Here is a 26540-nt window from a genome sequence, read left to right as displayed (position 1 = left end):
ATATCCTGTGATAAACCATAAGGGAAAAGAATATGAAAAAGGATGTGTATATATGTGTATAAATTAGGCACTCTGCTGTACAACAATAATGTATTTAACATTGTATTTTAATTATACTTCAGTAAAAAAATAAATTGAAAAAACAAAAAAAACACAAGTTAAAATTCCCAGATGCTTGCAGAAGCCCACATGAGAGATAAATGATCTGAGTCCTTCAAAGCCACCTCCTCCTCCAATTGTGTTCTCACTTCCTTGGGAAAAATGTCTGAACTCACGGTACTAAGGAGCCTGACTCCTTACTGGGTAGCACTGGCACTACAGAATGACCCATCCAGGGCTCACAGAATTAAACCAATCAGCTGGCTTCCAAACTACAAAGTGGGCAGCCTTAAGATCTTAGAGCTGGAAAAGACATCTAGAAAATCTGTCATGGTTGTAGAAACAAAACAGAAATTTAAGACAGGAAATAGATTGCTATTTCATTTTTTAAGACTTCGATAATTTTCTATAAGCTAAAATCAAATCTCCAACATTAGTGTGAACTTATATTAGGATAATATAGATATAGATGGATATATATGGAAATACTTAGAGGTACATGTATATACATGGGCTGGTATACACACATATATTTCCTTGTGCTGTCAGCTGAGAGAACCTAAAAGTAATATCTCAGTAGCAATGAGCACACTTAGCACGCAGATCACCCAGATCCTGGTTTCCACTATCATCCTGCAATAAAAACAACAGGCCTGGGAATATACAAGATAAACCTGGAGCAGCTTACAGTGCCAGAAATTAAGGATGCACTTTAAAAAAAAAAAGGCCCATGATGATGGAGCTGTGTCAAAGGGACACAAGAGCCAACCGCAAGAGCTTCCAGTGGCCAAAGATAGAACAATATGAGCAACAAGATATATTACCCAGTATTGAATTACAGCCCAACTATAAACCAAATCTGTTCTGATATAAATAAATGACAATATCCATACTGATATAAATAAATGACAATAAATAAAGGAGAAAAGAAAAATCTCCCATGCAGAATTCCAAATAAAGTATACAGATACTCCACCCTAAGAATGGGAAGCATAACTTCTGGCTTGTTAAGTGTGAACTGTGCATAGTGACTTCCTTCCAAAGAAAACAGTAAAGAAAGGAGAAGAGTAACATTATAGTAGAGAAACCATACAGTGGAGAAACCTACCAAAGATTAACCACATCCAGGTGAGCTAGATTAACATCAAGAGCTATAGGTCATGTTGAGAGTATTAAAAGCTTGATATGACATGATAAGAATGGCACTTTACCTCTGTGGCCTTCCTACCCAAAACCCATCACCCTAAGCTAATCATGAGAAAAACATCAAACAAAACCCAACTGAGGAACAGTCTACAAAATACATGCCCAATACTTCTATAAAACCACGTCTCCAGGTCATTCAGTGAATTTATATTTTTGTCCTTATTCTATCAGATCCTGATAGATATCTGAGGTGGCCCAAATAACTTGGGTTCCTCATGACTTCTGTCTAGATCCCAGATCCTTACTGACCTTGGCTCTGAGCTCCATTTCAGCATCAGACTCGTCCAGCCAACGATCAAAGTCAGGGGCCAAGAACAGTGGGCGCTTCTCCTGCTTGGTGAGTCTCTCCCACCATTGACTCTCCTTCTTCTGCACGGTGATGTTTACCTGCCTCTGGGTCAGCTTGTAAACCGGCTAGGAGAGAAAGCAAGAACATGAGAATGCCCTTTCCCATCAAAGAAGCTGCATGGTACTTACTGCTGTTCCTTCTCAGTTCCTAAAAGTCCTGGGGCAAAGAGAACATCTAGACCAAGGGCTGGCACAAGGAAGAACGCCAAGAACAGCAATATCTTGCTCCGGTTCCCTCCCCACCCGCTGCCCCACTGGGGACACAGGAGGAAAGCCAGACAAGAAAGGCAGATAGTCTTGATTATCTTGGTAATTAGCATGAACTCCCTACTAATTAGAAATTAGCATGAACTCCCTACTGGATCTACATCATGCCAGGCTCTACATCCAACCGCCTTCTCAAGGGCACTACTGCCTTCCAAATCTTCCCATGAAGATGATTCAATTCAAATGGTCAGTGGTTTCCAGCATTTAGAAAGGCCTGCATCAAGGCCAGAACTGTACTGTATCAGTTACAGCTTTTTTAAAAGCAGTCTTTCACTACAGAGCCTTCTCAACTAAACTCAAATTCTTAGGGGTGCTCCAGCTCATTATTTCTTTGTATGGCCTCTCTCTTTTCCTCCAAATGAAGTCCCAGACTGCTGACTATTAAGAAACCCTTAAACCACTGCTGACTATTAAGAAACTCACAGCTGGAAAGAACCTTAGAGATCCACTTAACCCAATCCTCCATGTAACATATGAGAAAACTGAAATGCAAAGAAGTGAGGAGACTTCTTCACACCACTAATAATGACAAAGCCCAGATTCAACTCAGGTTCTCCAATTTTCCTCTTACTCTGTGGCTAACACCTGGGCTCTGTTCCAAACAAAAGTATATTCTGCTTAGGTTTATCTTCTTCTTCCCCATAAGGCTTGCCCCCCATTTCACAAAACTATAAGTATTTATTTCTTAAAATAGAAAGGGAAGGAAGGAAAGAACATACCTCTGGCTTCACAAGGTCTAAGAACTCCAGGTGAAATTCATAAACATTGTCTCCTTTGGCACCATGCCCCTGAGCTATAAAGAAATGTGGGTTGCTGTGAATTTGAGCAGAACAATGCCATTCAAATGTTAGCTTGGTGCAGTTCTTTCAGAAGTATGAAAATATTAATGGGTCCTGCCAAGTGAGTGGGGGCTTGTGAGCAGAGCTACTCAACAGCTAGATGAAAGCTAAATCCTCGACAAAAGTTTATCTCCTTATGACTTTTTGGTGATCAGTTCCAGAATATTTAATCTTCTAATGAGGCCTCAATGATGGCTGGTATAAATAACAGATAAGCAAAAAGAATACGGAAAGCAAAGCCAAAGATAACATTATATAAACTCTATATAAATTTAACGTTCACATTTACTTTGGCTCTGAATCCACAGCAGAGAAAAGTCAAGTAGGCGTATTCTCTTGACTGCAGTTAAGCAAAGCTGCAGGGTACATGGACCCTCTAATGTACCGTCTCAAAGAAAATTCTAAATTTAACATCTTCCAACCAGAGATGGGAGACTTTCCAGGTGACACCAGTGATAAAGAACCTGCCGGCCAGTGCAGGAAACATAAGACATGGGTTTGATCTCTGGGTCAGGAAGATCCCTGGAGGAGGGCGTGGTAACCCACTCCAGTATTCTTGCCTGGGAAGTCCCATGGACAGAGGAGCCTAGGGAGCCAGAGTCCATGGAGTCACAAAGAGTTGGACACGACTGGAGCAACTTGCACACACAACCAGGGGTAGACAATGGAGCAGGTGACTGCTCCTTTAGCACATGCCAAATGGAATAAAAAAGAGAAATAACATTTTTTCACCTCATTCCCAAGAGGACAAATGGAACTAGGAAGAAAGACCTCAGGTTGACCATCATGCCATTCCTGTGCCCTGACATGGCATTTTCCCCCAAAGGCAGCAGTTGCCATGCCTAAAAGCCAGTGACTACAGGATGTCCCTGCCCTCTAACTCTTGGGATTATCTTTCCTCATCTGACCATGTGTGGAAGGACTTGCCTATTATGTGTTATAGGTAGCTATTCTCTAAGACCACAAATTCCTTAGGGTAGGACAGTCTAGAAAGCTCCACATGGCAACATACACGTTTATCATTTTAATTTCCTTCCAAATGCTGAGCTCCCTCCAAAGTCTGAGCCATTACCACCATGGCTCTCACTTGGCAAAGTAGATTCAAAAGCCAGGCTGTGCTTTCACATAAGTATATTAAGGTAGATGGAGTCTCATATAAGGCAGAAACTCTTCAATCTCCCATAACCCCAGTCACTTACTAATGACATTCCAAGGAACCAGAATAGAAAGACAGCAGGGAGAATCCCACTCCACTGGGTATCAGTGAATCCCGACCTACCCTCTCAGGCTCAGCAGAAAATCTGCTGATGAACTAAGAAGGAGATGGAGGTGAATTCACAGAATTAAAGACTCTCAGAGCTGGAAAGGCTTCAGATATCATCTAAAGTACAGTGCTTATTAAATTGGTCTGTAAGTATAACATCAGGGAGCCACAAAGTCTTGTTAAGAAAATTTCTATTGTTGGGTTTTGTTCTAATATTTTTAAAAAGAAGCATATTTTGAGTCATCTAGATAGCTACCTTATAATCAAGTAATACTTGTACGAGTTCAGCGGCTGTTTGCCACTGCGTTCACAAGTGTAATGGAGTCAAATATCACTTACAGTGACCATACTTAACTCTTAACATGCTTTTCAACCTAGGGTCTGTGGCCCTAGAGGATCCTGTAGATATACGTTCAGGTGTCCTTGGATCTTCAAGTTTAAGAAACACAGATTATAACCCAACACCCTATAGGCCCACAGAAATCAATAAGTTGTCCAAAGTAGTAGCAGAATTTTAAGCTAAATCTCCTGATTTCTAACCTAGGATACCATTTTGCTATATCTCCTGCCTTTCCCAGCGGAAAGTGGGATGTTAAATTACTGAGCTCTCTGATCATACCTCAAAATAATATAATTTACCCCACGAGTATGAGAAAGGTAAACATCAATAGAGAGTGAGTAAAATAAACAGATAAAGATAAAAAGCAACCATCACAATGTCTCTTTAACTGTGTAGAGGCCTAGGAACCTTTTGCCCAGATACTGACCTTTGAAATGTAGCACATTTTCAGTGATGCTGATGGCAGGATTCTGTGGAAAAAGACCAAGAAAGCAAGAAGGACATTTTAATGAAGAGAAAAATCAAATTAAAACCAGTGGCTTACTTCCCTCCCTACATTGTTCCACCCTGGGGACTCGACCTTCCTGCCCTGTGCTTCCTCCAGAGAATATATTTGGTCATTTACTCCCATCTCTGTGGAGGGTTTCTCTGTATCTATCTGTACACATGGCAGATTGCAGGCTCCCGCAAGAAGGACCCTAAACTGCTCTGCCGTGAAGAGCAATCATATACTGAATCAGTCCATTCTGCTCATGGTCAGTGGTAGATGGTGCCGTGTGAGGTGCCATGGGGGAATACACGGATCTCTAAGACTCAGTCCCTGAGCTGTGGAGGCAGGGAATCTGGTAGGACAGATGAGTCATATCCTGTGAGAAGAAACAATATAGTATCAAGTAACATATGCTCAAGACCAAAAGAGTAGAAAAAAACAGTTAAGTGTTACGGGAGTTTAAGAAGAGAGTGAGTACAACAAGAACAGAACGGTTAGGGACAGCCTTACCAGGAGGGACACCCATACCGCATCATGAAAAACAAATTAATTCCTGTATGTTAAGTGAAGGGCTGTAGATTACAGGCAGTTGGATGAAAATGAAAACGTGCAGTCCCTGAGTCTTAGGCTCCACGCTCTCTTAACCTCTATCCAAACCAAGACTAGAAGAGATGGAAATTCTCTAAATTGTTCATTTATTCCCAGAAGTTGCTATGTGCCTTTTAGCAACTTAACTCTTTTTTTTTTTTTCAGGGGATGAGAAACAGTTTGCATCCTAACTCCCAGATCAAAATTAACAAGCAAGCAGCAGCGTATTTCCAGTGCCATAACTAGTTCATTTACTCTTCTTCTGTAGGCTCTGCTCTGTTTTCCATCTTGCATCAAAGAAAACAAACAAGACAGAGAGAAGGTGAAGGGTATGTTTATTCTAACAATGGGAGCCTAAATGCTTCACTCATAGCCAAGTGTTAGGAAAAGGGGGAGCATGAAGGCTGGGTGAGGGAGCTTTTAAGCCAAGAACCTCCCCAGTGAGAGTATAGACTTGAGGCTGAGAAGCTCACCCACAGGGGCTAATAAGCCAGATGATCTCTGTGCCAGGGAGAGGGAATTAAGGAACTTCACCAAAAAAGTTATACGTTCAGGGGCATGGTTCCTCTATAAGGGAAGCAGGGTTTTAGTGTGAGTATCATCATGAAAGCCTGCGTTCTGGGATGTCTCAGTGGTACATTTCCTATTTAGGTCACTTCTTTGCTTACTCTGTGTTCCCCATATCCTAATTCACCTGGAAGGAAAAAGGAGTCTGCGGGGGGCTCAGTTTATTCTCCTCAGACACAAGATGTGAGCAGCCAAGGTTTAAGCTCTAGACACAGCCTAAGGCCTGCAGTTTATTAAGCATTCTGAGTCAGATTTTAGATGCTAACTCTTTCCCTGGTAGCTCAGTCAGTAAAGAAACTGCCTGCAGAGCAGGAGACCAGGGTTCAATCCTTGGGTCAGGAAGATCCCCTGGAGAAAGAAGTGGCAACCTACTCCAGTATTCTTGCTTGGAGAACCCCATCGACAGAGGAACCTGGTGGGCTACAGTCCATGGGGTCGCAAGAGTCGGACACAACTTAGCAACTGAACCACCATCAACTCCTACCCAGCAGTACATGGGCACGTCAGATTCAGCTTCTCCAAAGGTGTTGGTAATTAAGGAAGATATTTCAATTAAAAAAAAAAAATGCCAGAAACAAGCTCAAAACTGGGAAGGAAGAGACACGGAAGTGATAAAAAAAAAATTAACATCTATGTCTATAAATGAGATTGGCCTATAATTTCCCTTTCTTATAACTGCATCACCAAATGAACTGGAGAATGTTCTCTCTTTCTCTTTTCTGGAAATGCAAGTATAAGTGCCGTGGTTGCCACCTGCAAGATGCCCCCCCATGATCTTCTGCCCCTGGTATTTATACTCTTGTGTAATCGCCTTCCAAATGACATCAGGAATCTGTGTAACCGATAGAACACAGTGGAAATGAACCATGTGACTTCTCACGCTAGGTCATAAAGGGCACTGCAGCTTCCTTCTGAGCTCGCTCTGGGAAAACTCAGACACCGGGGCATGAGAACACTCAAGTAGCCCCACGTATCCTCTGTGAAGGATTAACTCATGGATAACTTGCCAATAAGGTGAGCGGCACATCCTTGAAGAGTCTACTTCAGACTCTTCAACCTGTCAACCACAAATGACATCCGAACAACCACATGAGAGATCCCAAGCCACAACACCCAGCTGAGTCTTTTCTGAAGGACTCAGAAATGGAGGCATTGACTTTTGTGTATGGCATAAGACAAGATCTTATTTTATCTTTTTGCCACTTGGATTACCAATTGTCCCAACACAATCTCCTGAATAGTTCACCCTTTCCTCCATTAATTTGTAAAGCCACCACTGCGGTTCAATAAGTTTTCACACATGGGTAAGTCTATTCTGTTCTATTGTTCTTTGTGTTTCTCATCTAAGGTTTAGTATCACAATAATAATGTTTTACACCTGAGTAGCACACCAGAATTCACAAAGCACTTTCAAATCTATTATCCAAGGCAAGCCTCAAAACAATCCCGTGAATTAGGTGTTATTCACATTTATTTGTATGAAGAGACTGAGGCTCATAAAGGTTAAGTTAATAATCCACGGACACCAGATATTAAGTGGAAGAGTAAGGAACCAACTCTTTCCACCAGACTCTATCAGGTAAGGTCAAGAACAGCATCTTTCCAACAGCTCCCAAACAAAGCTAAACACACAGCCCTCATACAACTGAAATGAACAAAAACCTCGAAAAATGAACAAATGCTTTAACAACTATGGTTGTTGGCACAAATCTGTCCTTCATGCTTATCCTGTAAACCAACTTTATTCTGAAAGCAACCATGCCTTAGCCCCAATGGACTTTCACTGGTGTCTTTGCTACTGCTCACCTCAAACACAGAAAACAGCTGCTGACGAAGCCTTTTTCTTCTCACCTCAGTGGTGGTTTCTCATCAGGCTCTAGCTCTACAGCTCCAAAGACGGAGGAGAGATATGAAACCCTGACAGCTCTCTGTATCTCGGGAAGGGAGCATGTCTGATGCCCTCAAACTGGCAATACTGAAACTCACTTACACATAAGCTACAGAAAGCAGGGGGCGATAGAGAACTGTCCGAAAACCCAGAACCCAGCTTAATGCAGGTACTCCACAAATGGTCTTCATTAAGCAAATAAACGGAACGCTTCATCCCAAGCCAGAATCACCAGTTCCACAGGCCATGCGTGGAGCAATTAATTGGGAAGTTTTTAAAAAGGAGCAGCCCCTGACATTCAAAAGCTGGCCTGGCATTCACAGCTAGGACACATTACTCTGCTATTACACAAGAACAGAATACCTTGATAAAATGAGATAAAGCCATTTCATAATTCTGTGCAAGCACAGACAAAAACATGGCCACACTGCCACTCACAAAACATGTTACCCTGCCCCTACGCCAAAATATGTGACTGCCACTCCTCTACCAATTAGTTTTATTCTTGTTCTAATCTCTCTTCCCTATATATGATTTATTCAGATGCTCAACCATAGCATTGGTCCTGTTTTCTCACAGCATCTAATTTAAAGTGAATCCTTGCTTCCTTAGTCTATCCCCCAGTCTCCAAAGTCCAAATTCTATAATCAGCTCTAACGTTCTAATGAGCTAGCCCCACAGGGTATGCTCTCCCTTGCTGTTATGAGCAATAAACACAACTTGTTTAACTAGAGGTGTGTTCCTGGCAGTCTCTGGTTATAGGGCATTGACTCCTACAACAAATCAGATGATCTGAAAGTCTATGCCGTCCTCTTTCCAGAAAGTTCTCCCAGTTTCAGTCTGACAAGAATACTTCATCTTATTTCTGTAAAGTGAAAGTGAAGTCACTCAGGTCCGACTCTTTGCAACCCCATGGACCGTAGCCTACCAGGCTCCTTCACCCATGGGGATTTTCCAGGCAAGAGTACTGGAGTGGGCTGCCATTTCCTTCTCCAGGGGATCTTCCCAACCCAGGGATCGAACCCGGATTTCCTGCATTGCAGACAGACGCTTTACTGTCTGAGCCACCAGCGAAGCAATAAAAGAATTAATAAACGCCACCAGGTAATTAATAAAAGAGAGGTAACAAATTCCTTTAACACCAGGGACCTGGTTTAATACTCAACCCCAAATCTATAAATAAACATACTCATGCACAGAATTTTTTGTTTGTATATAATATCCTTCCTCCTAGATAGAATACCCTTGGAAAGCTGAGTCTGTCTGACTCATCTTTGTAAATCTGTAGTATTTCACACATGGTAGGGGATTTCTTTTATGAATGATACTGACATGTTACTTTAAAACTAATGGTAGCACCAATGGATGCCTCAGAATTACAGACAAGAAATCTAGGTAAAAAAAACACTCAACTGGGGACAAAATATTTATTTTTTTCCCTAAAAATAAAAAAGGATTTCTCTTTCCAAAAGAAAATCCCATTTTTTTCCTCCACCTTTACATTTCTTTAACTATAAGATATTCCAAACGCATACGTTCATATTTGAAAATACACCAAATACAATTAACACATATGTTCATGTTTCTTAACTAAAAGGTTTATAACTTTCAGGAAAAATTTAAGTGTGATGCTTTCATTTGCCCAACAAATTTACATTTTTTTCCCCCACCACCACCACCCTACCTCCCCTAAAAACAGCTTTTCTGTTTGTGTTTCAGAAGTACGCCAGGATATCACATCCTTATTACAACTAGAGAGGGTCTCTGAGTTTAACTGGTCTACAAAATGTTTAACAATATCTAAGAGACATTGCCACGACACAAGGTCCATACTTTTCTTATTGATTACTGTTAGAATTCTCTCTAGAAAGAGACTTTGATGCCCATCTACAAAGATTTTGCTTTTTTCCTTTTTTATTAAAACACCCTGAAGCAGAGTAGAGGAACACTGTACAAAACATTTATTCATCCTCTGAGGTAAAAGTACAATTCAGCCGGGTTTAACATATTAAACGACACAGCGTGCAGTGTCACAGCCTAAAGCATTCTGGCCAGTACTATCTTTCAATAGGAAAACAGGTTTATATTCCAGAAGCAAAGACTGAATTCAACAAACTCAAGTCTACAATCAAAGATCACCTATACCTTGCAAGACAATATGCCAGATGGGCTGACAGACTGAATATAAACGCCTGACTCAGAGGCAGAGGGAGTTAAGCCGGAGTGAAGGAGGTTATAAAGTGCCATAGATGTCAAGGAGAGTAGGCAGTAAGAATGACTATAGAAAGAACATTCCAGACTACAAACTTCAGCTCCTCAACGATGGGAATCCTGGATGGTTTTCACAGAGACAGGGGGGTACATAGGTCCTGAGATGGCCACCAATTAAGAAGCCTCAGCTTGTTCACATGCAAGTCAATGAGATCAAGCATAAATGCTCAATGTGAGTTAAGATAATTTTGAAGTTCTGCATGCAACTCAGCAAACGTGAGCCCACAGTCTTCAGAAGAGGGGGGAAATCACTCCTTCGGGGTCTTCTGGATTTTAAAATGAACAAGAATGATTTCCATCACTGAATGGCTAGGAGGTGGGTGTGCCCCCCTCCCCCCGCCCGAGGCAGCGGCGGGCCTCTTGAAGGCCCGAGGGGACCGCGGGACCTCTAAGACCAGCGCTGGACGTCCAGCCACGGCCCGGCAAGCCACTGTCACACTGTATCTCCGACCCAAAGAGCTCATCCCACGCCTCGAGGGGCCTCGGCAAACCCGAATCCAGACAGCCAGGCCTCCAGGGCCAGGCTCGGGCTCCACCAGGCCGCAAACTGCGAACAAAGAGACTGCTGGGGCAGCCTCTGTTGCGCGGGGCTCACGCAGCACCCAAGGAACCTGAGCCTTCAGGGAGTCGCGCCCGGGGTCTGCCTTGATGAGGGGCAGCCCGTGCTCTGGCCTGGCAGCCCAGAGCGCACCGTGTCCTGGATCCCGTTGACGCGCTGCTGGCTCTCCGGAAAAAGGGGACGGGGGTCCCAGCGGGTCCCCAGAGCCGAGACCCGGCGCACGTCCCGCCGCCCGGCCTTTACCTGCACATCACTCAGCTCCACGCGCAGATACAGCTCGTGGTGCCGCTGAGCCCAATAGACGTGAGGCGTCAGCACCTGATTCTCCATAACCACACTGCCCAGAGCGGCTCGCTGCGCCTCGCTGTCTCAGGTAGTGCGCGGCTGGAACTGGTCAGACGAAGGCCGCAAACCCCCGAGCTCCGAAGTGCCGGCAGTCCGCAGCCTCCAGACGACCCACGCTCGCGGGCCGCGCCTGCGCAGTAGTGAGCGAGGGGCCGCGGCGCCGGCTCCCGCCTTGCCGCTAGCCGGGTGGGGGCGGGGCGGAGGCGGGATGGGGTGGGCCACAGGAGCGAGTGGCGCCGCCGCTCGCTGCGAACGCCTCGGGAGTTGGCTGGTGTGTTGTCGTTCCTCTTACCTGCTGGAGGACGGTTAAAAAATAAGAGTAAAAACTGAAAAACGCTGGAGACTCATGAAGAACCGATTAGCATAGAGAAAGGACTTGGGATTGGTGTATCTGGAAGGTTCCTCCCATTTGTCACTCATTAATTCAACATTTGTTGAGCGTCTGCTATGTGCCTGAGCTGCAAAGATAAAACACCGAAGCTTCAGGAGTAAGTCACAGTACCTGACGTCTTGAAACCCTCAGTCTATTAAAAAAAAAAAAAGCCGCAAGGAATTATAGACATAATAAGTATGATGATGGTTATAAGGGAAGCAGTGGGAAAGCGAAGAAGAGATCGGAAGAGTGTTCTAAGAGAGGAGAGTAGCCTTAAAGGCCAAAGATTTCCAACGCTATCCCATAGAACTTTACACGTAGATTATGGAAATATTCCATTCTGCGCTGTCCATAACGGTAGCCACTGCCCACATGGGGCTTTTTGACTACTCGAAATGTGGCTAAAGAGACTGATAAACTGAATTTTTTATTTCCTTTACTTCTAATTAATTTAAATTAATGGCTATTAATTAACGTCACAAATTAATGGCTATTCTATGGGACAGCGCAGGAGACTGTATCTCTAAATCGGAAACCCAAACTAGAGAGAATACCAATTTATATCTAATTTAAACTATCGCGTCTGTATCCACTTTCAGCCCCAAGTCGGCTTGGAGAGAAGAATTCGATAGGAAGCAACATGACAACGAAAACCAGAAATCTGGGACAAAATTGAACTTTTATAATTCAATCTGTTAGTACCCATTTATTTAGCAAAGTCCTGAGCACAGGGATCCAAAGATGAAATGATGCCAGTTCTCAGAAAACATTTAGCTCAGGGAGTAGGTCATATAAAATATAGAGGGTTTCAATATGAGAAATATGCTGAGCTCTAAAAAAGGCAGGAAGGTAGGAGCTGAGGGTTGTAGAAACCAGTAGCAGACATTTGAGAGTAAATCCTTGAGAGCTGGGCTGTGAAATGTGAGGAGGAATTTGATAGAGGAAGAAGCGGAGGTAGGGCAGTAGACCCACAGGGCGGGAGTCCAAAGTTGAAGAGAGATGGAAGGTTCTGCATATTGGGCGGTGGGGGCTTCCCAGGTGGCTCAGTGGTAGAGTTCGCCTGCTAGTGCAGGAGATGCAGGAGACTTGGGTTGCATCCCTGGGTGGAGAAGATCCCCTGGAGGGAGAAATGGTAACAGATCCCATCATTCTTGCCTGGAAAATCCTGTGGACAGAGCCTGGTGGGCTGCAGTCCGTGGGGTTGCAGAGTCAAAGGTGACTGGGGGACTGAGCACACGCACACATACTGGGGGTGAAGGGCATGGAGAAGAGAAGTTGCCCTGGGTCTCGAAAGACCCAGGTATTGCATCAGGGAAGTCTGTTTTAATAGCTGTTTGTACTTTATCCTACAGACACGGAGGAGTCAAGGAAGTTTGTTGCAGGAGATTAGCAAAATCATATATGCACTGGGCAAAAAAAAAAAAACAGTCAGTGAGGAGGAATTAGTAGGAGGCAAACCAATTGGAGGTGATATAATCTTCCTGTTATGACATAATGAAAACAGCAACCTTTGATAGCCTTGAATTTTAAAAATAAAATATTTTTTTAATTATGAAAGTACTTTTATTGCATTGCTTTTACTACAGTGTAGACACAATATAGGGCACATTTTAAAAACTGAGGTATAGGAACCAGGCAAATTTTAAATATTCGACTTCAGCTGAATTTTTGCATGTTTATACCTGTATAATTAATTACTATCCAGATCAAGGTCTGGAACATTTCTAACATACTACATGGTCTTTCATGTCAATAAACATTTGCCTACCCTTCCCTACACCCCAATAATTACTATCATGACTTGGATCACCGTAGCGTAGTTTTTGTCTGTTCTTGAATCTCGTGTAAATAGGATCGACAAATGTACACTTTGTGTCTGGTTTCTTTCATTCAACATAATGTATTTGAGATTTATCTGTGTTGTATGAATCAACAGTTCATACTTTTTTGGTTTTTGTATAGCATTTAACTGTATAAAGTTTTCACAAATTGCCCGTTCTTCTGATGATGGACATTGCATTGTTTTCCATTTTTAGCCATGAATATTTATGTACTTGTTTTTTGTGGATATACTACTCAGTTCTCTTGGGTAAATACCTGGGAATGGAATTGCTAGGTCATAGACTATGTATGTTGAGCTTTTGTAGATACTATTAGGCAGTTTTGCAAAGAGTTTTGATCAATTTACACTTGCACAAGCAAAGTTTGAAAGTTCTAGTTGCTCTCAGTCAGTCAGTTCATTCGCTCAGTCATGTCCAACTCTTTGTGACCCCATGGACCTCATCACACCAGGCTTCCCTGTCCACCACCAACTCCTGGAGCTTGCTCAAACTCATGTCCATCAAGTCGGTGATGCCATCCAACTATCTCATCTTCTGTTGTCCTCTTCTCTTCCTTCCTTCAGTCTTTCCCTGTGTTAGGGTCTTTTCCAATGAGTCACCTCTTCGCATGAGGTGGCCAAAGTATTGGAGCTTCAGCATCAGCATCAGTCCTTCCAATGAATACTCAGGACTGATTTCTTTTAGGATTGACTGGTTTGATCTGTTGCAGTCCAAGGAACTCTCAAGAGTCTTCTCCAACACCACAGTTCAAAAGCATTAATTTTTTGGCACTCAGCTTTCTTTACAGGCCAACTGTCACATCCATTCATGACTACTGGAAAAACCATAGCTTTGACTAGATGGGCCTTTGTCGGCAAAGTAATGTCTCTGCTTTTTAATATGCTGTCTATGTTGGTCATAGATTTTCTTCCAAGGAGCAAGTGTCTTAATTTCATGGCTGCAGTCACCACCATCTGCAGTGATTGTGCAGCCCAAGAAAATAAAGTCTCTCACTGTTTCCATTGTTTCCCCATCTATTTGCCATGAAGTGATGGGACTGGATGCCATGTTATTAATTTTTTGAATGTTGAGTTTTAAGCCAGCTTTTTCACTCTCCTCTTTCACTTTCGACAAGAGGCTCTTTAGTTCTTCTTCACTTTCTGCCATAAGGGTGGTGTCATCTGCATATCTGAGGTTATTGATATTTCTCCCGGCAATCTTGATTCCAGCTTGTGCTTCCTCCAGCCCAGCATTTCGCATGATGAACTCTGCATGTAAGTTAAATAGGCAGGGTGACAATATACAGCCTTGACATACTCCTTTCCCAATTTAGAACCAGTCTGTTGTTCCATGTCCAGTTCTAACTGTTGCTTTTTGACCTGCATACAGATTTCTCAGGAGGCAGGTAAGGTGGTCTGGTAATCCCATCTCCTGAAGAATTTTCTACAGTTTGTTGTGATCCACAGAGTCAAAGGCTTTGGCATAGTCAATAAAGCAGAAATAGATGTTGTTCTGGAACTCTCTTGCTTTTTCTAGTTGCTCTATTTCCTTGGTATTTTCAGTCTTTTAAATTTTAGTCATTCTGATAGTGATAGTAAAAGTCACTCAGTCGTGTCTGACTCTTTTCGAACCCATGGATTATACAGTCCATGGAATTCTCCAGGTCAGAGTACTGGAGTGAGTAACCGTTCCCTTCTTCAGTGGATCTTCCCAACCCAGGAATCAAACCAAAGTCTCCTGCTTTGCAGGTGGGTTCTTTACCAGCTGAGCTATCAGGAAAGCCCTGGTCATCCTGGAGGCTGTATAATAAAAGTAATTTTAGTCCAGCATATCTGAACCCTGAGGTTTATCAACTGACCTCTGTCCAAGGTGAATTGAATTCAGGGCTCTTGGTAAGCAAGGAGACTGAATGTTGACATTCTGCCTCAGATGCTCCATAAGAAAAGTCCAGTGGAAGGGGACTTATCCAGATTGGTTCCACCACCACTAACCCATTGGATGACTTCTCTGGGCCTGAGCTTCCATATCCATCGAATGAGAGAGTTAGAGTCAGTGCCTGCCAATATTCTTCTCAGCTATTCCTAAAGTTTCCTGTGAGGACCACTATTGTGGGCCTCTCTCTCCATGGGAAATACAGTAAAAAAAAAAAATAGAAATGGGGAAGGGAAAGAGTAGCATCCAGGTAAATTATAAAAGATAGCAGAGGGGGTAAAAAGGCAGAGCAGAAGTAGCCCTGCCAAGCTGAATTAGGAAGGGCTGAGGGTTTTATGATACCAGTCAAATGAAAATGCAAACGAGCACTGTTTTTGTATTCGACTTTCCAGGTAAGCCTCCCCAGCCCTCTTTGGCCCAGGGTCACCCCTCCCTCCTCTGGCCACCAGAAGCATTTGCTGAGTGCTTTCTGTGGCTGAAGCACATGGTGGTGGTGGCGTAAGTCATGTCCGACTCTTGTGACTCCATGGACTGTAGCCTGCCAGGGTCCTCTGTCCATGGGATTCCCAAGGCAGAATACTGGAGTGGGTTGCCTTTTCCTTCTCCTGGGGCTGAAGCACAGGCTCAGTACATAAATCTGTACTCCTGCCTTTGGCAAGTCATCATCCACATTCTCCTTGTCCAGCATTTTACAGAAGTTTTTTATATCTATAAGAAACTTTGGAAAATGAACTATTGAATTTGGCTGTGCTGTGTCTCACCCAGGATCACCCAACCAGATATCCTTAACTGAAATCAAGTTACTCTATCTAGATGGCACAAAGTTGAGAGTGGAGAGAGACTGAGAGATCAGCCCAGGCATCTACTGGGGAATCTGTGCCCAACCAGTTCATATCCCTGTAACCTCTTAACAATGCCAAGAGGGTGGTGAGCATTGCAGCCAATCATTGCTGTAAAAACCATCCCCTCAACCTGTCAATCCCCAGTTCGGATGACTGTGCAGAGATGCCCCTTTCCTTGAGTGTGGGGAGTGGCCTTTCCACCCTGTTCAATTTGACCTACCTGATAAGTCTTGGCTTTCTGGGCTGCCCATACGGTTGCCAGGAAGACAGTTGGTGTGCTACCATTTATGGAAAAAATAGTGGAGTGGAGAGAAGAATACTACATTTACATATAGGCATTTGTTTATGGGCAAACTTGGGCAAACTCCAAGAGATGGTGAGAGACAGGGAGGCCTGGCGTGCTGCAGTCTATGGGGGTTGCAGAGTCGGACCCAACTTGCGACTGAACGACAATAAATTTATGTATTGTGTTGGCCAAAAAGTTTGTTTGGGCTTTTCTGTAAGCTGTTACAAAAGAATTTTTGGCCAAGTCAATATCATAAAATGGGCTTCCCAGGTGACCCAGTGGTAAAGAATCTGCCTGCAATGCAAGAGACACGAGACCAATCCCTGGATCAGGAAGATACCCTGGAGAAGAAAATGGCAACTGGCCCCAGTATCCTTGCCTGAGAAATCTCATGGATGGGGGAGCCTGGTGGGCTACAGTCCATGGGGTCGCAAAAAAGAGTCGTGCCTGACTTAGTGACTAATACACACTCGTTAAAATATTACATAAAAAGTAAATGCAAGAATCTAATAACCTCAGTTTCTTGTGGGGAGGGAAACAGTGACTGAAAGACCAGCATAGGAGGATATTTCTACTATATATGCTTTTATTCAAAAAACTAAATATGAAAATTAACTGAAAAGGCTCCTTTTTGTTATGGCAGCTTGGTTTGTACTGTCTCCAAAAAGGTGCAAAATATAGAGGAAGTGGAAAAACAAACTCTAACCCATGGGATATGATGTAGTCAGCTGCTATTACCTGCTTATGATCTGTTTCCTCAACTAGATCAGAAGTCCCCAGCCTTTTTGGTACCAGGGATGGATTTCATGGAAGACAGTTTTTCCACAGACAGGGCAGATGGTTTGGGGATGATTCGATTGCATTACATTTATTGTGCCCTTTATTTCTAATCTGATGCTGCTGATTTGACAGGAGGTACCAGTCCATGGTCCAGAGGTTGGGGAACCCCTGAACTAGGTTGTAAGCCTCCCTGCAGCACAGATTGTCTCCTCTTGGTATCCTACAGCATCTAGTACAATGTTTTAAAAAGTAAATGCTTAAAATGTGCATGTTGATGATAATGCCCAGTGCTAGAAAAGTTTCAGTGAAATTGCCACACTCATGCTGAGTGTAGCTAAGGGCAGTGTGAATTCGTGGCATCATTTTGAAAAGCAATTTTGCAAGAAGTAGCAAGAAAAATGGAGATGTTTATGCTGGTTGGCTTTGTAATTCCCCTTTGGAGATTTTATTCTAAGACAATAATTTCAAGGAAGAAAGATGTATATATGAAGATGTTTACAATGTTACATAGAAAAACACTGGGACTTAAGAATGACCAAATGAATTGTGGTATGAGAATTCAGTAGAAAAACTATACAGCTGTGCAAAATAATAAGACACTAGCAGTATTGAAAATATTTATGATAAAAGATACAAAAATTTTGATTATAACTTTATATAGTGGTAAGATACTAGGGAGTAACTTGTATTTTTCTTTTCTTCCTTTTTAACCCTTGATCCTTCCCAATAGAGGGACACAGAGTCGGATACGACTGAAGCGACTTAGCAGCAGCAGCAGCAGCAGCAGCATGAGGCAACCATTGTTTTCTGGGAGTTGTGACTTTGGGGTTAGAAAACAAAGACAGATTCTTCTCTTTTAACCTCAGTTGAGTATTCAAGACAGAAAATATTTGGAGCAATATGCAGACTAAATAAAAATTGTCCAGGCACTCTTTCTGCCCCCTTCTAATGTCTATGTCAGAAGCTTTCTCTATCTCTTTTACACTTTATTTTAAAATTTCCAAGTATAAGAGGGAGGAGAATGTTTACAGATGAGAGAAATAAAAAGAGAGGCCTGATATTAATCTGTTAGTAAGGAAAGGATCCAGGATGGGAACCCAAGACTGCCTGACTCCAGAAATTCGGGCTCTGACCCATGAATACCTGAGCAAAAGTACCACTGCCTGAAGATCATGGACTGGTAGATGCAGAAGAACTGGGAGACAGGTTGGTCTCTGATGAGGCCCAGTGTGAAAAGGTGTCAGATTTTCTAAAAATGAGGTCAGAACTGCTGGTGTATCTGACTCTTTGTGACCCCCTTGACTGCAGCCTGCCCGGTTTCTCTGTCTATGGAATTTTCCAGGCAAGAATACTGGAGTGGGCTGCTATTTCAGGGGCTCTTCCTGACTCAGGGAAGAATCTACTTCAGGGGAAATAGTTTATTACCTACTTCAGGGTCCTTCCAGGAATTGAACCCTTGTCTCCTGCATTGCCAGCAGATTCTTCACCACTGAGCTGCCTGGGAAGCCCAGAACTGTATGAGGATCTGATTAGCTCAAACAGGCATGGATTTCAAGATGCAGTCCAGAGACTTCCCTAGTGGCCCAGTGGTTAAGAATCCACTTTCCAATGTAGGGGACATAGGTTCTATCCCTCTTCTGGGACTAAGATCCTATAAAAGAGGCAAGAGGGGCCACTGAACCCCTGTGCTCCTGAACCACAACTAGAAAGAAGGCTACAGGCCACAAGGGGAAAAAAAAAATCCTCCAGGCTGCAGCTAATACTTAACCAACTGATAGCTGATGCAGCCAAATTTAAATTAAAAAAAAATTTTTTTTTAAGTCGCAGCCAGGGTTCCCTGGAAAGGGTTCTCACTTGGCCTTACCACTCTGGCTTTCACTCACACTTACCTGCCTGCTGTCCATTATGTCAGAATATGATTGTTTTATGATGCTTTTTGTTTTGATTAGCAAGGGTGGATTTGTATCATCCCCACCATGCTATTTATTCAGACCATGTGTGCTAGATAACTTGCCTTTTCCTGAGGAGTTCCTAGAGTGTAGCCTAATATGATACAGTTAAGTAGGTTTTGTCAAGCACACATATACAAGTTTGGCAAGGCCCAGACCTGACTGATTCAGCCAGTAAATATACAAGGAGCCAGTTTAGGGACTTCCCTGGCAGTCCAATGGTTAAGAGTCCACCCTTCCAACTCAAGGGGGTGTGGGTTCAATTCCTGGCCGGGAAACTAATATCCCACATGCCACATGGCATGGTCAAAATAAAAAGAAAAGCAAGGAGCCAGTTTAGCCTCAGAAAGTGCATTACTTACATATACCACAAAGGGAAGAATGTATCAAGATGCCAGCTGCCAGTGATCCTTATCCCACTTATGAAAAAGGACACTCCTGAAGCAAAAGGGGCCAGGTGACTGCAATGTAAGTTCTGGGATAACTGCCTGCTGAGGAGCCAGTTCTAGGCTGCAGCTAAGAGGTTTTTATATTCTCAGCTCTATTCTGGGGGGGTAGGAGGGGATGGGGCAGAAAGTCTCCAGCTCATCAGACCTGCAAGGGGACAAGGTCTTCAGAGGCTTCTGGTCCTCTCCAGTTTCAGAAAAGTCACAACGCATTCTGCTACAACTCAGGTAAGTATCGGTTTGACCCTTTTACCTGGGAGGGAGGCCTTTGTGGTTACATACAAGGTGGCCAGGGTTCATGAAGATGTTCTCCCACAGCTTTCTCAGGGTTAGAGGCTTTTTAAGCCTGCCAGCCTGCTATGTGTGTGTGTGTGCTTAGTCGCTCAGTCGTGTCCAACTCTTCTTTGCGACCCTTTGGACTGTATCCCACTAGGCTTCTCTGTCCATGGAATTTTCCAGGCAAGAATACTGGAATGGGTTGCTATTCCTTGCTCCAAGGGTATTCCTGACCCAGGGACTGAACCCTTGTCTCCTATGTCTCCTGCATTGCAGGATTCTTTACCCACTGAGCCATCAGGGGAGCCTTAACCCTGCCACAGAAAGAGAAAATAAGACTGAAAACAAGAAATATGAATTCAAATCTAGTTCAGTCCATCATTAGCCACATGACTTCAGAAAATCTTTTACCTCTCTGGAGTGTGTTCGTTTGTCTTGAGGGGGTTGGTGTTTTTCTTTTCCCCTGAGCTTTACTGTTAATTTCTTTTTTTTACTTTATATTGATATAGTTGATTAACAACATTGTGTTACTTTCAGGTCTACAGCAAAGTGATTCAGTTATACACATACATGTTTCTATTTGTTTTCAAGTCATTTTCCAATATAGATTATTAAACACTATTAAGCAGTATTTCCTGTGCTACACAGTAGGTCCTTGTTGGTTATCTATTGGAGCTTGTTTTTTTAATCAATAAAATTATATAGTTTTTGTTTGCTTTTGAGGAGGTCTCTTTCCTCTTATTTGAATGTAAACTGCACAAAGTCAGGGATTTTGCCTACTTTGTTTACTATTATAGCCCCAGTGCTTGGAACAGTGGCAGGCACATGGCAGAGATTCAGTAAACATTTTTGTTGTTGTTCAGTCGCTCAGTCATGTCTGACTCTTTGTGACCCCATGGACTACAGGCAGCTTCCCTGTCCTTCACGATCTTCTGGAGTTTGCTCAAACTCATGTCCATTGCGTTGATGATGCCATCCAACCATCTCATCCTCTGTCGCCCCCTTCTTCTCCTGACCTGTCTTCCCCAGCATCAAGGTGTTTTCCATTGAGTAGGCTCTTCGCAGCAGGTGGCCAAAGGACTGGAGCTTCAGCATCAGTCCTTCTAGTGAATATTCAGGGTTGATTTCCTTTAGGATTGACTGGTTTGATCTCTTTGCTGTCCAAGGAACTCTCTAGAGTCTTCCCCAGGACCACAGTTCAAAAGCATCAATTCTTTGGCACTCAGTCTTCTTTATGGTCCAATTCTCACATCCCACGACCACTGCAAAAACCATAGCTTTGACCAAATGGACCTTTGTGATGTCTCTGATTTTCAGTATGCTGTCTAGGTTCATCACAGCTTTTCTTCCAAGGAGCAAGCATCTTTTAATTTCATGGCTGCAGTCACTGTCCAAAGTGATTTTTGAGCCCCCAAAAATAAAGTCTGTCACTGTTTCCATTTCTCCCCCATCTATTTACCATGAAGTGATGGGACTGGATGCCATGATATCTTAGTTATTTGAATGTTTAGTTTAAAGCCAGCTTTTTCACTAATGAAATGAAGATGTTTTGCTTATTTTGTTAGCATGTGCATTCAAAGTCCTTTCAGGTGTTTTGTGTTTGTTTTAGTTTTTTGCACAAAATTCATAGAGGAGTCCCAATGAAAAAATGACTATTCTTTTAGGGGAACAACTGAAAAACAAAATTCTGAGTGAAGACACATTTAAGTTCAGGGTGAATAATTACATAAATAAACCCTCATGACACCTCTGCCAAATGGTTCCTTGCAATAATAGAAAATAGGGAAGGCCCAGCTTGTCCACTGTTTGATTCTACACCTAGCACCTTCCCAGTCATCTCCCAAGGCTCCTTTTTCCTCTTTCTCTCAGACAGTGTGTAGTGCAGAGTAGAAAATAAATTACCCGTCAAGAGACCTGCCTCTGGTTCTGCTAAAAGCAAGATCACTCCCTTCCTTGCCCTGAGCCCCAGTTTCTCCATCTTTCTGTATCTGTATGACACACATGGTTTTCCTTAATTGTAACTAAGTGATGTTAGTATAGCACTTTCACAGATCAAGAAACCATGTGAGCTCAGAGACTAACCCGCTGAAGGTCATTAATTAGTACCAAAGCCAAGCTTTCTGACTCCAAGTTCACATTTCTTTGTGTGTCAGTTGCTCAGTCGTGTCTGACTCTTTGCGATGCCATGGGCTGTAGCCCACGGGGCTCCTGTGTCCATGGAATTCTCCAGGCAAGAATACCAGAGTGGGTTGCCATTTCCTTCTCCAGGGGAATCTTTCTAACCCAGGGATCGAACCCAGGTCTCTCACATTGCAGGCAGATTCTTTACCATCTGAGCCACCTGGGACGTCCTTTCAGGGTTCTTTGCACCATATCAGTGAGACACCTAGAAATCCCCAGGCGGAGGTCCCCTCCCTCTCCATGTCTCCTCTATGAAGGGACAGGGATTTTTGCCCGACTTGGCCCCTGTTCTAATCTCAGCGTTTACAATTCCTCCTCGCACATAAGAGGCAGTCAATATGTATTTGTCGAAGGAAAAAAAAAAAAAAAAGATGAGACGTGCCACAATTCTTCCTGTAATTTCCAGCAAGTTACTGCCGTTTTCTGGATTTGTTCTGTCCCCCACTCTCGCGGTTTCTTTCCCGCTCCTCGTTCGCCCCTCTGGCCACTAGACGGCACTGTCAAAAGTGAACCCCATCTAACAGAGAGCGGCGCCCTTCTTGGCCCCGTTGCGCCTTCTACGGTCGGAGGGCAGCGCGCAAGAAACCGGAAGTGCCGGAGCCGCCGCCGCCGCCGCCGTCTTTAAGTGCCGTGTTCGCCCCTTCGGTTACCGCCGGCGCCGTCGCCAAGGAAGCCGCTGCAGCCGGGTCTGGAGTGGAGGCGGCGCGGCATGAAGCGGCGCAGGCCCGCTCCTTAGCGCGCGTCAGGACGGTCCGGGCGGGGCCGGGGAGGGGGGAAGGTGCAGTATCCGCCCTCTCTCCTTCCCCTTCGCCCGCGAGGCCTGCGCCCCTGCCCACTCAGGCCTCTCCGCCTCTCGGAGGAGCTGCCCGGCGCATTCTCCCGGTTAGCTAGCTCTGCGATTTACCCGGCGCGCCGCTCTGCGCGGGCCACAGCCGGTGGTAGAGCCCCAGTTGCCGGAACAGGAAGCCGAGGCTCTCAGATTCCGAGTCAGCCACCGTTCACTGGGCGCCCCCTGAGCGCTGGGTGCTGGCCGCCGGACTTCCACGTCCGTTATCTTAATTGAGCCTTGCTGGGGTTGGGAGCCGGGTGTTGTCCAGGCTTACAGATGAGAAGCGGAAGTCCACAGAGGCAAAGGGATTTGCCTAAAGTCCGACTGTGGCAGACCGGATTCGGACTGAGATTTTCTGGTTTCCTAGCTGGTGTTCTTCCTACTGCCCCATTTCTAGGTCGATTCCTTCCCTCCTTGTTCACTGGCCCCTTCTCATTCTATTTCACCCACCAGGGCAGGATAGGTTCTTTACTTTCCTATTTCAAACCTGTCCTCACACATTTTTCTTAAGTCTCGGCATCTTCCCAAGTCCCCTTAATATTCTCTGCTACACTTCTGCTCTTCATTCTAGCTCTCAAGGTCTTTGCCCACTTTGTGATAATAAACCTCTCAACTAGCTGTGTGGATCCTGGCGAGTGAAATAACTAGGCTTCAGTGAGGCTTGGGATGTTTAAGTGGACAAACTGGCGCCTGGATTAAAAATTAAGGAATGATGTCTGAGTGGGTCCAGATTCAAGAGTCCTGTTTTCTAACCCGACATACTCTTCTCTGAATGAGAGTCTTAGTGCATGAGAAGGTGTCTTGACCTCTTAGTCCTGTTGTTGGCTGTGTTAGCACAACTTCACTTTTTCCCCTCCATTTGCCGGTGACCTGCATGTCTCTCCATCACCTGTCAGGGCTATGAAAGCCTCTGATTAAAACCGATAACCAAATAACGGGTGTAATCACAGACTCTGCTTTTTTCTTTTACTAAGCCAGAATTTCAACAAACTTAACACTTCCATTTTTCAGAGAAGTTACCTAATTCAGTTATCAATATTTTCGAAGTAACATGGAAAGGAAAGAAGCAAAAATGGAGTGCACTGAAAATGGATAGTACATTCTTTATCTTGTGAAAATCTTAATGTTAACAGCATATTCTCTTTCCACAGAAATGGCCTGTTTTGTATTAATAGTTCTTACTGGTTATTACACTGAATCTGTTCTGTCTTCAATCTGCTAAATATGAATTCTGTCAAATAATACAAATTGATTATTATGTAAAAGAAAAACAGGACCAGGCACAGAGAAATAAATTTTATTATCCATTATCTATCATTTTGAGAATTTGTAATAGCCACTGAGTAATCTCACATCTGTATGCCTTTTATACTTTTAAAAGAATTTCTATAACTTACCTTTTAATATGTATCCAAATGTCAGGACTAAACCACTGTGTAGATAGTCTTTGGAGTAAATTCAGCTGTACATTTCTGAAATAAAGTCATTTTATAATTTTCAGAAAATGCAGATACAAAATAATCCAGGCATTGTATATTATTTCAAAAAGAATATGTGTCAGTTCTAAGTACTAATTGAGACTTTAGGTTTGATATTTTGGGGGCACATATGATCCATTTTAATAATGATCAACAGGCTTATATCTTATTTCATTATCCTGGTGAGCAGGATTGGATGGTGAGAAAAGGAAAGACTCCTGTGAGAAGAGAGCAGGATGAGCAGAGGGATCTATGCTTGAAGTTGAGTCACTTGAAAAAAGATCTCTTTGAATGTGGAAGAGATCTGAACAGATGAAAATACAATCAGGTAGGCACCAGGGAAGGGCCTCAAGTGAAGAGGTAGGTGGGGCAGTGAAATAAATGCACGGTACTGAGAATGTGTACTGGCCTATTTTCTCATTGTTGAAATGAGAAAACTCTGGTCACGTGTTTTGAGGATGTATATATAAGGTGTTATGGAAATATGGAAATTAGTTACACATTTGTGTATATTACTAAAATTATGTAATATCAGGTCTGTGCAAGGAAATGCAGAATATACATTTACCATAAAATACAGAGGAGTAGTGTCATTTGAACTGTAGAATGTGTGTGTGAGAGAGAGAGAGTGGAGAAAGAGAAATGGTGAGTGTGGGCATCTAGTACAATTTAGGAATATCTGATACATGCTTAAGTGCAAGGCAATGCAAGGTTTACATACAAGAGACATCAGTAGCTCAAGAAGCTGGGCGGTGAGCTTGGGAAGTCTTGTTTGCTAAGCTTCCCTGTTCCATCCCCGTTCTCTGTTGTTTCAAGCAGTGATTTGGAGATGAAGTTCCAAATTAACACAAGGAGTGGACAAGAATGAGCCCGGTTTGTGTATCTCCTTGTTTAACCTGTCCCTCACTCTCTTAGGAATTAAACTAGATCCACTTATATATTTGATAGAAAACAGACCTCCACCAGCTTTTAGATGGGCAAACAACCACGACTGTCATATACTGCTACTTGACATCAGTGTGCTGAGTATCAGTTGAGCTGAATGACTTTTCTATTGAGCTGTGTGGATTTTAATCATGGGAGGTAAATGCCCAGTTGTAATAATGTTGCAAGTTGTATACCTGTAAAACTCTCCAACGCTCTTGCTACTGTTACATTGAAAATGGCAGTGTAATTCTCGGTAACTTGAAAAAAGGCACAGTATCCTAGCCATTCAGTTTTGTTTATTTCATCACACAGCATACCTGATGGAGTAATTCACAGCCTACACTTGCTAGTCTTTTTCTCTGTGGCCCGTAGTTTTTTACCCTGAGCTCCTATTAACCTGTGAAATTAAACCTTAAAAAAGACATGTTAAATTTACAGCCATGTATTGATTTTTGTTGTAGAAGTGGTTAATAATTATGTGAACTGGTTATACAAAGGCAGTGTAGTTTATCTCCCAGGTCCTCATGTTTTTGGCATTTATTAGTTCCAAAAGAGCAGGTTGCCCCAAATTTTTATGTTGTTCCTTTTTGGTAGTGTTATAAATAATGCATGTCAGAATATCTTACAGTGGCTTATAATAACACTTGTTGTTTTTTTCTGATACTTTGCACCTGTTAATATTTAAATATTGAACTGGATAGAGGAAAAAAAATCATCATCTTCCAGATTTGTAAAATGAAAGAAACATCGTTAGTAGATAAAATGTTAATATTGTTTTGGGGTTGAACTAGTAAATTGGGTTCAGACTTTTGTCAAAATATTGATAATACAAACATTAAATGTTTTCAGCATAAATTACAACTAAAGCCACTTTCTTCTCTTCTCATTTGATCATGAGAGTAAAAGTTGCGTAATCAGTAATAAAAGTATAAAGGCACACAAGGGATGGTCAAATAGTGCTATCTAGCAAGAGCAAAGACAAGAAAAACGTATCAACCAGTTAGGTCTTTTGGTGTTTGGAGGTCCTATTTAAAAGGAAATGGTATTTGTGTTATCTTGGGTAAATGCTCCAGGATGATTATTACATTTTTTTTTGGCAACAATTTTATTAGTGTTCTGATTGGTTGTGATTATTTCTGTTAGCTGAAGAAGTCCACAATGTATCAAATGTATTACTTTTTTAAAGTGCAAAAACACTCAACTCCCTTGGCACATTTAGCTTCACTATTGACATGCTCTTTGAAGGAACATAGCAGCCAACTGGCATATGGCCTGTTTCCTTCCAGTGTGGGAAAGAAGAAGGAATTTTGGCAAGAGATACCTAAGGAGAGCCTTTTATAAAAGTTGCCA

The 26540-nt window shown here is 43.0% G+C and overlaps 2 protein-coding genes across 6 annotated transcripts in view; one reads left to right on the top strand and one right to left on the bottom strand.

Moving 5' to 3' along the window:
• Positions 1-11213, bottom strand: part of HACD3 (3-hydroxyacyl-CoA dehydratase 3) — a 30180-nt gene extending 18967 nt beyond the window's left edge. Inside the window, exons 1-4 of the mRNA XM_027553003.1 lie at positions 10970-11213; positions 4791-4833; positions 2640-2713; positions 1555-1719 (exon numbers count right to left, since the gene is read on the bottom strand). Of these exons, the coding sequence (XP_027408804.1) occupies positions 1555-1719; positions 2640-2713; positions 4791-4833; positions 10970-11056 (369 nt within the window). The 5' untranslated portion in view covers positions 11057-11213. The remainder of the gene's footprint in view (positions 1-1554; positions 1720-2639; positions 2714-4790; positions 4834-10969) is intronic.
• An 11310-nt stretch (positions 11214-22523) lies between these two features.
• Positions 22524-26540, top strand: part of DPP8 (dipeptidyl peptidase 8) — a 54335-nt gene continuing 50318 nt past the window's right edge. The window contains exons 1-2 of one of the 5 annotated variants that reach the window (XM_027553000.1): positions 22524-22734; positions 24454-24591. In XM_027553000.1, coding sequence (XP_027408801.1) covers positions 24555-24591 — 37 coding nt within the window. In that variant the 5' untranslated portion in view covers positions 22524-22734; positions 24454-24554. The other 4 variants (XM_027552999.1, XM_027552997.1, XM_027552998.1 and 1 more) reach the window with 4 other exon arrangements.

This window comes from Bos indicus x Bos taurus, chromosome 10 (assembly GCF_003369695.1).
Source record: "Bos indicus x Bos taurus breed Angus x Brahman F1 hybrid chromosome 10, Bos_hybrid_MaternalHap_v2.0, whole genome shotgun sequence".
In the NCBI taxonomy this organism is placed as follows: domain Eukaryota; kingdom Metazoa; phylum Chordata; class Mammalia; order Artiodactyla; family Bovidae; genus Bos; species Bos indicus x Bos taurus.
This window is presented reverse-complemented; position numbering and strand designations above follow the sequence as displayed.